The 16,120-nt window shown below is 43.7% G+C and overlaps 1 protein-coding gene across 1 annotated transcript in view; it reads right to left on the bottom strand.

Annotated features, from left to right (window-relative positions):
- Positions 1–6,927: 6,927 nt before the first annotated feature.
- SYAP1 (synapse associated protein 1) overlaps positions 6,928–16,120 on the bottom strand; it is a 31,475-nt gene continuing 22,282 nt past the window's right edge. The window contains exons 6-9 of the mRNA XM_082681256.1: positions 11,510–11,658; positions 10,099–10,157; positions 9,501–9,648; positions 6,928–7,380 (exon numbers count right to left, since the gene is read on the bottom strand). Coding sequence (XP_082537382.1) covers positions 7,253–7,380; positions 9,501–9,648; positions 10,099–10,157; positions 11,510–11,658 — 484 coding nt within the window. The 3' untranslated portion in view covers positions 6,928–7,252. The remainder of the gene's footprint in view (positions 7,381–9,500; positions 9,649–10,098; positions 10,158–11,509; positions 11,659–16,120) is intronic.

Below are 16,120 nucleotides of genomic sequence, written 5' to 3'. Positions count from 1 at the left end.
CTACGACTACTACACGGTCTTTGCTGGCAGTAAATTAACAGACCCCGTCATACCGTATAATATGATCAAAGGTACTGACAAATCTCAAGAAGCAGTGTGTCTCATCAGAAGAGTGGAAACCTAGAAAAGGGAGAGTCAGGGAGGCCAGGCTGACTGGCCCATCCAAGCAATGTTTGGGAGAGAGAGAATCCTGGTCAAAAAAGAGAACGTCACAAATAATGGCCCCGGGCTTCCCTGGTGGCGCAGGGGTTAAGAATCCGCCTGCCAATGCAGGGGACACGGGTTCGAGCCCTGGTCCAGGAAGATCCCACATGCCGTGGAGCAACTAAGCCCGTGCGCCACAACTACTGAGCCCACTTGACACAACTACTGAAGCCCACGCGCCTAAAGCCTGTGCTCCGCAACGAGAGAAGCCATCGCAATGAGAAGGCCGCGCACTGCAACGAAGAGTAGCCCCAGCTCCCTGCAACTAGAGAAAGCCCATGCGCAGCAACGAAGACCCAACGCAGCCAAAAATAAATAAATTAAATAAGTAATATTTTTTTAAAAAGCCAATTGAAATGTAAAATAATTTTTTTAAAAAAAGAAATAATGACCCCATTTCCAAGGCTATCCTTAGTGTGGGGACGGAGGCTCCAGCATGCTAATCTAATGCCTTTGAACAGGAGACTTGTTTTGATTTCTTACTCACCAAAAAACCTTCCCATTAGAATCTGTCTCCCTATGTGGGTCTGACTCTGGAGAGGGAATGTTGATGTGTGTAGTCGACTAAAAAAAAAAAAAAAGCACAACCTAATTGTGGAATCTCAGTTCCCCGACCAGGGATGGAATGCCGGGCCCTGTCAGTGAAAGCCCAGAATCCTAACCACTAGGCCACCAGGGAACTCCTGAGAATTATGTTTTATTCAGCGAACTTACTGAGGACTTGAGCCTGGGATACAGCCTCTCAGTTAGCTCTGAGAGACTGCTCCAAAGAGTAAGGAACGAGGGACTTCCCTGGTGGTCCTGTGGTTAGGACTCCATGATTCCACTGCAGGGGGCACCGGTTTCATCCCTTGTCAGGGAACTAAGATCCCACAAGCCGAGCAGTGTGGCCAAAAAAATATTTTTTAATTTAAATAAATAAATAAAATAGGTAAGGGAAGAGCCAGGATATATGAGTATTTTGCTGAGAAAAAAAAACATGTAGTCAACCATCAGAACATCAAAAGATTACTGCTAATCACAAAAACAGCCATCTCAAGTTAATGATTCTGGTTTGGGAAGATGCAAGAGTCTGGGCTCATTGAAATCATTCCTTTGATATGCACCTTAACTATCTAGGGCCACTATCCTGTTTTTCTCTATCCTGAATCCACTCAAGGCTCACCCTCAAGGGCGGCTACAGTGAATGGTGGCTTTATGGCCACAACATCCTTTGTTTACTGAAATGCAGGCGACATTCTCTGTCCACAGTGTATACTTGTATTCAGTGAGATGCTTCCACTGCTCATTATTAATAAAGGGACATTTTGACTTTGTAAATCGGGACTGAGAGCCATATTCTGGAGACAGTGCCTTCTGGGAGTGTGTTCGGAAGCCCCTCAGGGGGCCGGAATATTTTGGGTACTCCTGTTTTGCATCTCTAGCATGCTGTACTTCCCATATCAGGCCAGTCCCACACTTCAGTGTAAGGGCTTGTTTTTATTTTTTTATTTTTCATTTTTTGCGGTACACGGGCCTCTCACTGCTGTGGCCTCTCCCATTGCGGAGCACAGGCTCCGGACGCACAGGCTCAGCAGCCACGGCTCACGGGCCAGCCGCTCCGCAGCATTTAGTATCTTCCCAGACCTGGGCACGAACCCCTGTCCCCTGCATTGGCAGGCGGACTCTCAACCACTGCGCCACGAGGGAAGCCCTTTATTTTTATTTTTTCATGTTTTTTTTTTGGCTTGCTGAATCTCAGTTCCCCTACCAGAAATTGAACCCAGGCCCCGGCAGTGAAAGCATGGAATCCTAACCACTAGGCCACCAGGGAACTCCCTTGAGTTGTTTCTTTTTAGGGCTTGTTGAATGGACTCCTGCAGCTAGGTGGTAAATGAAGTGAGGGCAGGGGCCGTGCCCATGGAACTTCTATATTCTCAGCACTCAGCAGAAGGCCAGGCTTGGAGAAAGCTCTCAATACATACTTTTTGAGAAAAAGAGACTCTGAATAGCAAAAGTACACTGGCCACTCAATTTTCCGGATATATACAGATGAGGGCCAAACCTCCAATTCCCCAAGGTGATATCCCTTCTCACAACCTCTTGGAGAGTGTCCTAGTGGCAACATCCCGCTGCCACACTGAGAAGACCTCAGGCAGCCACGGGACCAAGATCATCCCAGGGTAAACTTAGTGGCAATAGAAAGTTCATTCATCAGTTAAACATTTACTGAGCACCTACTACATTCTGAGCACTTAATTAGACACCAGGCATACCACGATTTAGAATAAGGGCTCTCAGGCCAACACTGCCAGTGATACAAATAACAAACAGTAACATAATTCATCTGTAATGATCTATATGGGAGTAGAATCTACAAAAGAGTGGATATATGTATATGTATAACTGACTCACTGTACAGCAGAAACTGACACAACATTGTAAATCAACTATACTCCGATAAAAAAAATTTTTAAAAAACAGTAACAAAATTCCGAAGTAAAGGTATTGCAAAGTAACAGCTTAAGTGTAATTTTCTACTGGTGGTAGGGAAGTTTAAGGAAGGTTTAAAGTGACATCTGAGCCGTATCTTGAAGTGTCAAAAGGAGTTAAACCACGCTAGTTTGACTTGTCTACCTTGGAGAATTTTCAGAGAAAGAAAAGCTCCTACTAACCTTTAAAGTAGCCAAGGGTATTATTTCAACAAAAGAGTTCAATTTCATGTTTGTTGCATGCTCTTGGGGTTGTAGGTAGTGAAAAGGAGTATTTGCCTTTTCATAGAACAGAGAGCTTATTGTTTAATTCGATTACCCAATACCATCCTTCTATGCGCACCCTGATTTTAGTCCTTATAAGAATTTGGCCAATTTCAGCATTTGCTATACACTTCCACATTTCTGGCAGATACTGTAAGATTTAAAAAATGATTATACCTTATACCTAGCTTGCTCAGGCATACCGATGGCAGGCTGTAGAATGTACAGTTGGATTGGCAAACACTGGGGTGTCAGTTCCAGCAGGAAGAGGATACTTCAAATAAAAACTCTTGTCATATAGGGAATGTTGGGAGAGAGTACATGCATTTCAAAAATTCAAATACATATATTGCATATACAGGCTTCATGAATTTTGTTCTGATTTATTTCTACAAGTCTCGGCCAGAATTACAGACTTGCAAGGAAGTGGAAACTATATGTATGAAGAGAGTGGTAAAGAAAAATACAAAATACTTGTGGGGTTAGGCACTGTTGAAAATCTCTATATAGGACATTGGTTCAAGATGGCGGAGTAGAAGGATGTGCTCTCTTGCAAGAGCACCTGAATCACAACTAACTGCTGAACAATCATCGACAGGAAGACACTACAACTCATCAAAAAAGATACCCCAAGGGCTTCCCTGGTGGCGCAGTGCTTGAGAGTCCGCCTGCCGATGCAGGGGACACGGGTTCGTGTCCCAGTCCAGGAGGATCCCACATGCCACTGAGCGGCTGGGCCCGTGAGCCATGGCCGATGGGCCTGCGCGTCCGAAGCCTGTGCTCCGCAATGGGAGAGGCCACAGCAGTGAGAGGCCCGCGTAACGCAAAAAAAAAAAAAAAAGAATGGGGGACTTCCCTGGCGGTTCAGTGGTTAAGACTTCGCCTTCCAATGCAGGGGGAATGGGTTCGATCCCTGGTCGGGGAGCTGAGATCCCACATGCTTCACGGCCAAAAAAGCAAAACATAAAACAGAAGCAGTATTGTAACAAATTCAATAAACACTTTAAAAATGGTCAACATCAAAAAAAATCATTATAATATAAAGATTGGTTAACCCATGTATTGGAGAGCTGAAAAGGCAAAAAGGGAACCACCTTAAGGTAGTAACTGCTAGAAACAGCTCTGGCTCCTAGAACTGGAGGGAAAAACGGAGAGACATTGTTATTATTAAGACTGACAAAAACAACAGGGATTTACTGTAGAGCACAGGGAACTATATTCAATATTTTGAATTCATGGTAATAAACCATAATGGAAAAGAATCGGAATAAAAGAATTTAGATATATACATATATATGTATAACCGAATCATTTTGCTGTACACCTGAAACTAACACAATATTGTAAATCAACTATAGTTGATAAACAAAGCTGGTCTCTCTATATTCTGAAATATTATTCAGCCGTAAAAAGAATGAAATCTGACACATGCTATCACATGGATGAACCTTGAAAACATTATGCTAAGTGAAAGAAACCAGTCACAAAAGGTCACATATTGTATGATCCAATTTTTTTTTTTTTTTTTTTCTGTACACGGGCCTCTCACTGTTGTGGCCTCTCCCGTTGCGGAGCACAGGCTCCGGACGCACAGGCTCAGCGGCCATGGCTCACGGGCCCAGCCGCTCCGCGGCATGTGGGATCTTCCTGGACCGGGGCACGAACTCGTGTCCCCTGCATCGGCAGGCGGACTCTCGACCACTGCGCCACCAGGGAAGCCCTAAACGATTTTTGTTATTTGATTTCATGTGCATAAACACACCATCGATCCATCCTTTTACAGCCTTCGGGGCAGGCACATCAGCCCTTAGATGCTGCAGGCTTGTGAACACATAACACAGTTCTCAGAAAGCGTCGCCTCTGCGCTTGGTAGAGCACACACTTTGAAATGTGCTATTAGAAATATCTGATTTAGCAGGCTTATTCATTGTCCCCCTGGGAACTTGGTTCCTCTTAATTTGGCCATGTGGAAAGGGGAGTGGGCAGGGAGTGACAACTGGAACAGCAGAGGCACCTGTAACGCCAACTAGGAAGGCAGTGTCACCTGAGGACGCTAGTGTAAGAGTAAAAAGTAAAAAGCCCCAGAAAATTCTGCTCTCCTGAGCGCATTACTGCATTGGTGCAGCGCCTCTCAAGCCGTGGAGTCCATTCTAACCCCAGGGAATCTTGGCACCGCAGAGTCTGGGCCAGCAGGTCTGGGGCAGAGCCTGAGACCCTGCATGTCTAAGCCCTTAATTCTTTTCCCCTTTATGAAGCTCCCAGGGCAGGCAGAGGATGAGGGTTCCCGAGCTACACTCTGAGTAGTGAGGTACAATTTCCAGTGTGATGGACTATCCTCGTATTTTAACGTTTCATGAAGCTTGTGTTTTTATGCACAGTATATCTTTTGGATGACCCCTAAGCAAGTAATAAATACTGAGAAATTTCCCACCAAACAAGGTTACAAATTATTTTGCCCTTTAAAAGAATAACACTTCACGGAGTTCCCTGATGGCCTAGTGGTTAGGATTCCAGGCTTTCACTGCTGTGGCCCTGGGTTCAGTCCCTGGTCAGGGAACTGAGATCCTGCAAGCCCAAAGGCACGGCCAAAAAAAGAAAAGAAAAATAAAAGAATAGCACTTCAGTTACCTGTATAATTTACAAAAGCAGAACATTTCACCACTGATGGATCCATAAAACTATAGCCTAAATGTATTTTTATGCTGTGTATAAAATCTTACTTTATCCTTTTATTTTCACAGGGCAACACACAATTAGGCAATGAGCATCATGTAAAACTGATAGCAACAACTTAACATACTTCTATTTTCATTTTAGGTTTTTATTTTTTAACATTCTCTGAAACCTTTCCTTTTTTTATATTTATTCAACACTTATCGTTAAGAATTTTAGTACACATACTAAGAGCCAAGTACTGTCATATTCTGATCTGCTTACATCTAGGATTTTTAACTACTTAAAAACATTTAACATATTTCTTTCCCTCCAGCAAACTCTAGCAAACTTTTCCCTTCAATAGGATTCTTTCAGAAGTTGCCAGATACCACCTCTGAGCTCTAACTCAGTGATCAGCAACTGTGGCACCACAAGTGGCAATCTCTTGATAATAGGGTCAGTGGTTTCATCGAATACAACACAAGTGATCCTAGCTGAGGAAGCCTGGCTTCTTCACAGGAGCATATCCCAAACTACAAACCTAAGCACCCAATTCTCTTGCTGACTATATCTTTGCCAGAGGACCACAGACTAATTTTTATGGGATCAAGACTGTAAATAAGTACATGTTCCCTATAAGAACTGTCTTAATTCTACTCCCCTTTATGAAATAAAGCCTCTTTGAAAAATCCGAAAGGTTCGGGAAGCAAACGCCGTGGAGTGTTCGGATGTTCAGCCATCTGTCCTTTTCAAGTGACCACGTTCTATGAACGGTCGTGCTGCTACAGCAGAATGCAGGCAGGATTGATCAATGAAGTTCCAAAAGTTGTATTCAGAGAACACAACTTTATAAAGACTGACAGTTTAATTAAGACAAAAAAAGCAAAAACATTTATATGTGGTGACGATTTAAACAACATGAGACTTTAAGGTGAACAGCCTTCTGACAGTCATCAACACTAAAAGGATGAAAGACCCTGCTTTCTACAAAAAGCACGATGTGAAATTTAGGAAAACATTACTAAATGTGGCATAATTTAAAAAAAAAAAGGCCCCAAAGAAAAACAAATATTTATTTTTTGAGAAACAGTATTTCTCAATGTCAAACTAAGTGATGTTTATATCATTATAATCAACATAATTATTTTATCTTTTGGCTTCCAGATGGAATTTTAGAAAATACTTGCAAGAAAACAGTTCTGAAAGTGCTTCCTCTTAAGTTCTTTGGTACCATTTGGTCATTTTGATAGTTATCAATCCATTAAGTAGGTACTTTAACGCATACGTATCAACAAAAATGCAACAAGAAGTACAAATGTTTAGAAAACCACAATTGAAGAATATATTTTATTTTTGACCTCACGGAAAACAGAACTCTAAAATTTTACTTGTGTTTCTGTGACAAAGATGTCTGTACTGACTACAAGAACATCGCTAACTAGATTTAAAGAAATGTTACATAAAACATCCCTTTTTGATTATTAGAATAACTGTCCTATGTACTTTTTCTTAAGTAGAAGAGGCAAGTTTCAGCTTGAAAAAAGGATAATTTTGAATTTCATAAAGTCATACTCTTTTGTGCCTTCTGATTCAGCGAGTGTCAGCATCTAGAATTTAATGTCAGTTGCAGAATGTTAAGGATTATTCTTTTATTTCAGCTAATTTTCTTCCTGCAGCATTTTCTCTATCTCCTTATCCCAGTTTTCATCTCGTTTCTCTGATTCTGTCACCACTTCGTATTCTTGAAGTTCCTGTTGTAGTTCCTTCTCCCAATCTGCAGAATCCTCTAAAAGAAACAAATGAGAAAAAAAAAAAAAGATTCTGAATTTTTAATGCCAGTCTTAACAATGCAGTCCACCATAACTACCTGTGTAAGTCCTACCATGGAAATATTTACTGTGTCAGCCTTCAGCACTGTGTGCGCTCAGAAAAATTGAACAGATTTTTAACTAATATGATTAGAAAGATAAACTTATTAAATGTAGAAGCAAAGGTATCAGATGTTGTCAGTAAGTTTTGCATGTTATTTTTCTTTACCTAGGCCTCTGATTTTCCTTCTATTTAAATGGATAATTGATAATTAATATTTGGTCGCAAATTAATTTTTACCACTACCAATGATGATGATGGTAGCAAAAACAGCTAACATTTCTCGAGCACTCACTCAGCCAGGCCTAGGGCTAAGTGCTCTCTACATATCACTCTTTTCATCCTTAGAACAATACGTGGACCAAAGATACAGTTATACACATTTGACAGATGGGGAAATGGAGGCTTATAGGTTAAGTGACTAGCCCAAGGTCACACAGCTTGACAGTGACAGACATACGGATGGAACCACATCTGCAGGGCTCCACAGTCTGTGCTTAGTGGTCTCCCACGAGTGGCAAAAGACACCAGGACCTGAAGTCAGGCAGTCTCTCGCCAAAGCCTGGCCCCCCCATGTGGGTTCTACCTGACCTCTCACACCGGTGAGATTTAGAGCTGCAACTTGCCACTTGGACGCTCAATATACGGGTGTATGCAAATACATATAGGATAAGGCATCTGCTATGTAGTGTTATAAAACAGCCAGAAAACAAACCAGCTATTTAAAAAGTAAAAGCTAAAAGTCATTTTCATCTTGTAAAAATAAACCTTAAACTTAGTACCTATAGAGAAAAGAAAAACCAAATGTTTTCAATTTTTTATAGCAGTGACCATGTTGCATAGCAAAACACCGATTTCATGAATATTAGGTGCTTACTGGCTGCTAAGCTCTACTTTAGGTGCTGTAGGGGATAAAAAGACAAGGTGTACCTGCCCTTGAGGAACTTACAATTTAGCTGGGGGGCCAAGACAACTAACATATGAAAGAATATTAAGTGGTCCAAATTATCACTAGGGCAGGGATTCAAAGAAAGAATAGCTTGCCCGGAACGGCCAGCCAATGCCACGGGAATCCTGACCAGGCTTCCTTCCAGTCTCCGTGGGCTCTCTGCTACTAGTCGTCACCAGCAAGGGAAGCAGGGCACAGTCTGCTCGAGCTACTGCCTGCTGCACGCGGGGCGCGTGCCCGCCTTCCTTCCGCGGTGGCCAGCAGCCATCGTATCAGAAAATAGAGGGGGTACAAGGGGTCTGGGGGAAGCGAGCCCAGATTTTCACTTCCCCACTCGCTTCTCTTTCCCCCACCAGCCGCTTCCCCCAGCAGTTCTCTCCTGCAGAGTCCCTCTGCAGTGTGCAGTGTGCACGTGGGCAGGCGGTTCACCTCTGGGAGGTCAGCTTTCTCACCGGTGCTTTCTGCACAACAGTGGGAACAGCTGGCTTCCACGATGGTGAGTCTCTGAAGGCTTCATGAATGATGATTAACCCAAGCCTTTGCTTGTTATCTACTAGAAAGCCAGTAATTTGTCCTGATGTGCCAAAGAACGCAGTCCCATCACTTGCACTGTTTTTCTAAATTACCTTAGTTTTTAAGCTAATTTGGTTTCTTAAAGGCAGCCTACTCCTTCCCAGAAGCGATGTGCTAGTGGCACACAGCAGCTGGGAAAAGAGTCTTCTACCTACAGTATAAACCCCAGCAGGACGCAGCTTTGAAAGCAGAAGGCCGCAGGGCAGCATCTCCACGTGAAGGGGTGTGCCTGCTTTCTTGCCCGCTCCTGGCCATGTGTTCTCAGGGCTGAGACGTCTTGGAAGACTCACTTAACCTCTCTGATCTGTTTCTCCTTTCTAAGCCTCTGTGCTTAGAAGGCCAGAGGGACAGGAGATGAGGTCACGTGTGCTAGAATCCCCCTTCTAGTGGGGAACAGAGAAGCAGTTTTGATGCAAAAGTTACGACACAGTTTTGTGTATCTGCTCCAGAATAACAATTTTCTATGGTCAGCTTCGGCACTGGGGACAGGAACGGTGATTTCGTTGGCTCTGTACCTTCCAGCGTGACTGTCTCCTCCTCTTTTTTGTCCAGCACCAGCTGCTCCATTTCCTTCCTCAGGTCCTCCTGATCTAAGTTACAGGAATCGAAGGCGTCACTGACAAACTCAGAAACACCTGGGCTGGTAGAAATCTCCTCTTCATCCTGAAATGCAACAAATGAGCTCTGGAAATGGTTTTTGAAGCGACATATAGAGACTAGAGCTCGTGTTTATGGTCATCTCACAATTTAATGCAGCCTCATTTTCATTCCCTTCCTCTGCTAGTCAGATGGTCGCTGCTCTCCACCTCCTAACCTGCACACTGGCTCGGTAACCACATGAGCTACCACCTGAATCTCTACGCTCATTCATGGTCTGGATCACTCCAATCGTTCTGTCCCATCCCTGACGAGCACATCTTGAACTACTGATGCCAGGGAATCGTCTCATGTCTCAGCTGTAGGTCCTTAACTCTTCAAGTACCGGACGCCTCTTCTTCAGAACAGATAAGACCCATATTCATAAGTAGTTTTGAAATGGTATCTGAGATAGTCAACACAGAGTTACTTCATTTCCAGACATCAGCTACTAGATATAATGTAAAACTGTATTACCTCTTGAGTTTTAAGTTGAGATTTGATTACAACAGGTGGCGTTTTGGGCCGTACTGCCTCTAAGAAGTGAGAATAAAAGAGACAAGAATTGCTTGATTCAATTCCGAATACATATTATAACAACAACTAAATTATCCACAAGTATGATCATACTAAATAATTTACAGAAATTAGCTTTTAATGTTCTGCTTTCCGTTTTTCTGCAGTAAGAACTACCCAGATGAAATCATCTCAGCCTCTTTCTTTTGGGGATCTTTTTTAAATGTATCATCATATTCAATACCCCTTATGTAAGATTTCCAGCAGGAAATAAATTTTGACTTCAGTGTTAGCAAAATGCACTGAAGAATAGTTCTGCTCTTTCTTTTAGGATAATGAGAATGAAGTTATTTATCAAGTTTTCCTTTTCTCACAAAGTAAAATGTAACGCTCAGGCACAGTGGCTCCTCTTCCTCACAGGCTGCGTCTTCTGTCTTCTCAACCTAACCACAGACGGGCTTTACTGAATCCTGTCTTAAGCCCATCTTGATACACGGGCAGTATTGGGTAAAATGGCATTTTCCAATAAAAGTAATAAAGAAGGAATACTAAAGAATGAGAGACACCTGGGATTCATATTAACATCTACATGCAAAATGCCAAATGGTACTGTGTAGAGCAGATTCATTACATTCCTCTGACCCTAAATGCAGTGTCAGGTACCTTCCTAGTGGTCCGTACAACCTGTGCCTTAGGACACACTGTTTTGTGTAATCATGTAAAATTCCATGAACGGATAAGTCTCCAGTTATAACGGGTACCTATACACAGCAGGTGTTCATTAAACGTTAAAAATGTGACACAAAATACATATCTTGTTTCAATTTTTATTATAGGTATTAAATCACTGCCGATATTATAAACCACTTTCCCCCAAAACCAGGGGTAAAACTGTCAGAATAAGGAAGAGTCACATGTGTAAGTGACTCGTGTCTAGCTCCAGGCTGGATATCTTAGCTCTGTTCTGCAGACTGGAGTACTGGGGAAATGAGCAGGCTGAATGGAAGACTGAGAAATGAAGCAGAGCAGGGAACTGAGTCAGCGGAGAACAGAAGGTATAAAAAGGGCAAGGAAAGAGATGGGAAGACGACTGGTGACGGAGGGAGAAATAAAAAGGAAGAAATAAAAAACCCAAAGAACGAGAGAAAGACAGCAAAGTAAAAGAAAGCTGGGGGAAGACGGTGAGCAGGGTCAGAGAGAGGGCAACAAGGGAAGAATGAGCATTTTCTCTGGAAAGAAAAGAACTTTCCCTAAGATGACAATGACATTTCTGGTATACACACGATGACAAGCTCATGAGAATCTCTAAATGAAGAATATTTTAAAAGTAACTCTTTTTTTTCCCACAGAGCGACATCTTCTCTGAATATACCTGTCAGTGGCAACTCATCCTCTCTGCCGTGGCCCTTCTCCTCCTTCCCGGTAGCCTGCTGCTGGGCCGCCAGAGCCGTGAGCTGGGCTGACTGCTTAATCAGGGAGACGCGGTAAAAGTAGTTCCTCCAAAACACTTCTTCCTTCACACTTTCAAAGATAAACACCACATTTGAGAAGGCATGCATAGTGTGTGCAGCGTTTAGCTGTTGCAGTGGAGGTGGGAACAGATGACTTTTAGGGACATTTTCAAATCTGAATGAGGCTCAAACGAAATTCTCATTGGCTTTTGAACTGAAAGCTGAATAACAGGATAAAGAGAATAGCTATCTTCTCCACAGCAGCAAAAGACAAGTTTATAGAACACTAATGAAACCTCAGTGTTTCTTGGTATTTTAATACCAACACTGCCCTCAGCAGAGGAAAACAGGGTACTGCTTTCAAAGCACCATGAGCAACCTGGGAGACGGAAGCAAAGCACCATGAGCAACCTGGGAGACGGAAGCAGAGCCGGGGCTCCACCGACTGTCTGCTGTTTGCCGAAGGATTAAACGCTTTCAAGCAGTGAGAATAAAGTATTGTAGGTGTTGCTCTTCATGAGAGGAAATGTCTGGTAGCTTGCAAATAACCAGCAATCAGTAACAGTTAGCAATGAGGTGGAAGATGGTTGATAAAAAAGACTGAAGGCAGTTCAACCTGAGAACTCTCAGTGGTTCTCAAACCTGGCTGCACATTAGAGTCACCTGGGGTGGGGCGTTGGCGCCCAAGAGGGGTAAGGGAAGTATCCATACGGGGGCGGCCTGGAATGGAGAGTGAGAGCCTGAGCAGAGGGAGAAGGGTGTCTGAGCTCGGGAGTGGGTGGTGGTGAAAAAGGAAGATTGGTCACTCGCAAGGGGATTGATTGCTTAAGGAAAAATATTAAGGATAGTGGAAACCAGGTTTCTCACCATCAGAAAAGGGAGTTACAATCATGGAAAGAGAAAACTCTAGAATGATCCCTGTTGTGAAGTATCACTGTGAACACATGGTTTTCATTTGAGAGAGATGCAAACAAGTCCATGTGTGTGTTATATGAGCACACTAGCTCTGTCCACTGAGTGGGCCAAGGAAGAGTGACACCCCAATAGCCATGAGCATGCCTAATGCTTAGACTTTGCTTTCTAAACACCACTTTCCACTAAAAGGAACCAGAACTCCTTGGATAAATGGCCAATTCTAGGGTTACAGCAGGGGAAGAACACAGTGAGCCTGGAGGACTATCTCATGCCAGAAAGGAAGGGCTCAAAAAATGGTAGGGAGACTTCCCTGGTGGCGCAGTGGTTAAGAATCCGCCTGCCAATGCAGGAGACACGGGTTCAAGCCTTGGTCCGGGAAGACTCCACATGGTGCGGAGCAACTAAGCCTGCGAGCCACAACTACTGAGCCTGCGCTCTAGAGCCCAAAAGCCACAGCTACTGAGCCCATGTGCCACAGCTACTGAAGCCTGCGTACCTAGAGCCTGTGTTCTGCAACAAGACAAGCCACCGCAATGAGAAGCCCGCACACCGCAACGAAGAGTAGCCCCCGCTCGCTGCAACTGGAGAAAAGCCCACACGCAGCAACGAACACCCAACACAGCCAAAAATAAATAAATAAATAAATAATAAAAAAAAAGAATCCGCCTGCCAACGCAAGGGACGTGGGTTCGAGCCCTGGTCCTGGAAGATCCCACATGCCGCGGAGCAACTAAGCCCGCGAGCCACAACTACTGAGCCCACGTGCCACAACTAGTGAAGCCCGCACGCCTAGAGCCCGAGCTCCACAATGAGAAGCCACTGCCATGAGAAGCCCGTGCACCGCAACGAAGAGTAACCCCCGCTCGCCGCAACTAGAGAAAGCCCGTGTGCGGCAACAAATACCCAACACAGCCAACAATAAATAAATAAATAAATAATAAATTAAAAAAAAATGATGGGGATGAGTCAAAAGGACACAGAAGCCAGCCTGAACAGGCTTCCACTGGCAAATACGTGATGATGTGAGCATCAAAATAAATAACGATAGCAGTGGATTATAACCATTGCATAAAACAGGACCATGAGTCCACAGAGATATACATAAATACATGAATACACGGAAAATTTGAGGAGAAATGAGATATTCACAGAACTTCAAAGTACCTCCCCAGAAAATAGTTATTAATTTCATAAAGGAAAGGAGTAATTTTATAGTTAAGAAGGCTGGCAGACACCACTTTCATCAAGTGACCAAAGTGTGGACAGTAGTGGAACAAAATGGCAATACGTGCCACCTGACAGGATGCAACAGACTCAAGGAGACTGATGAGACACTAAAACTACTGTAAATGCAACATGTGAGTCTGAAGTGGATCCTTTTGCTAGAAAGGATATTATTGGGACAAATGGTAAAACCTGAATAGGGTCTGAGAATCAGACAGTAATAAGGCATTAAGTGACCATTTCCTGATTGGGATGGTTACATTCTGATTATGTAGGAACTCTTTGTTTGTAGGAAATACACACTAAAGCTTCAGGGGTGATGGGGTATCAGACCTCAAAGGATTCATTAAAAAAGTTCTTTATACTGTACTTGCCACCATTCCATAAGTTTGTGATTGTTTCAAAATAATAAAAAAAAAACACTGATGACTGTGCTCACCTCAGAGTAATTAAAAATCTCCAAGGTGGAAGACAAAACATGACTCAACAAAAAACATCCCCCTCCCAAAACAACAACAACAATACAAAACAAGGACAGCCAAGGAACGGCTTTGGTGACCTGCGGAGGATGTGTGGATTTTTTTTTGTGCCTCATTTTATGTTCTAAAAATGCTTTGCTAGTAGAGAGGACAAAAGGGTAGGAGAATGCCTCTCTACCCCCTGGTTTAATAGAAGGGATGCAGGTTCTTAGAATGGAAGGGAAAGTCGAGAAAGTCGAGAAAGAAAGCATGACAGAAAAAGACTTTGAAGGAGTAGAAGAAAACCAGTGAGAACAGAAAAAAAATACTGAGACTCAGGTTTGTGAACGAGGACAGGGCTGGCCTTAGACAGGACATCAGAACACGTTGTTGTCACATCTAAGAATGGTGAAGCTGGGTCAGGGAGCTAGCTTTCTAAGTGACGGAAGCAAAATGCACGATTATCTACACAAGCTAGGTCAGGTAACAAGACGATAGGCAGCTAGACACAACTCATCTTTTCTTTCATTAATTCCACCAATATTTACCGAATGCCACATGCATCAGGCCTTATGCTAGGTACTGGGGGGATTCGGGGATGAATAAGACAAGTTGTCGGCCAAAACAGATGGTCACAGGAAAAATGACCTCTTACTTGTTAAGTTCTTACTATGTGCCCAGCAGCACTTCCCATAATCATGAGGCCTCATAACTGTCTTTTTCTTTCTTTCTTTCTTTTGGCTGCTCCATGGCTTTTGGGATCTTAGTTCCCTGACCAGGGATTGAACGCAGGTAGTGAAAGTGCTGAGTCCTAAACACTGGACTGCCAGGGAATTCCCGTAACTGTCTTTTTCTCTTGGAAGTAGATCACAGGAGGAAGACCTGACTTAACAATGGTTCATAAGTTTAGTTGTGCAAACAGTAGTACACTGCAGCTGCTGGAAGAGCTAAGGAAAGCTTAGGCTGCATTAAAAAGCAACGTGACAGGGCTTCCCTGGTGGCGCAGTGGTTGAGAGTCTGCCTGCCGATGCAGGGGACACGGGTTCGTGCCCCGGTCTGGGAAGATCCCACATGCCGCGGAGCGGCTGGGCCCGTGAGCCATGGCCGCTGAGCCTGTGCGTCCGGAGCCTGTGCTCCGCAACGGGAGAGGCCAGAACGGTGAGAGGCCCGCGTACCGAAAAAAAAAAAAAAAAGCAACATGACACACTACGGTGTGCTGTTCTGCAATGAGACAGCACATCATATTCACTTAGGGGAACTCACTTTCACAGGTTAATGCCCTGGATGGTGACGGGGTACAGAGACTAGGACACCTGGGGACCAAATGAAGGAACTAGGATTGACTGTTTACCCACATACGTTCAAGGGTCTTAAACCCTAACATCACAGCTATACAAAACTGAGATTAGCCTTCCCAGGAGGTAGTGGGCTGCCTGAATATTTTCAAGGTCAGGTTTTTTTAAAAAAATTAATTAATTTATTTATTTTTGGCTGCATTGAGCCTTTGTTGCTGTGTGCAGGCTTTCTCTAGTTGCGGACAGTGGGGGTTACTCTTCGTTGCAGTGCGTGGGCTTCTCATTGCGGTGGCCTCTCTTGTTGCGGAGCATGGGCTCTAGGCACGCAGTAGCTGTGGCATGAGGGCTCAGTAGTTGTGGCTCGCAGGCTCTAGAGCGCAGGCTCAGTAGCTGTGATGCACAGGCTTAGTTGCTCCACTGCATGTGGGATCTTCCCAGACCAGGGCTCGAACCCGTGTCCTTTGCATTGGCAGGCGGATTCTTAACCACTGCACCACCAGGGAAGCCCTCAAGGTCAGTTTTAATTCTGACCTCTATGAAATGTCCAAAATAAAACAGGAATACTATCTCTCTACAGTGATCAAGGGCAATGTCTGCTCTCTTAATAACATCTGGACTGTTTTCTTTTCCAGAGTCTCTC

Source organism: Grampus griseus (assembly GCF_964374135.1).
Source record: "Grampus griseus genome assembly, chromosome: X".
Taxonomy (NCBI): Eukaryota; Metazoa; Chordata; class Mammalia; order Artiodactyla; family Delphinidae; genus Grampus; species Grampus griseus.
The sequence above is the reverse complement of the archived record's forward strand: the minus strand, read 5'-3'. Positions and strand labels throughout refer to the sequence as shown.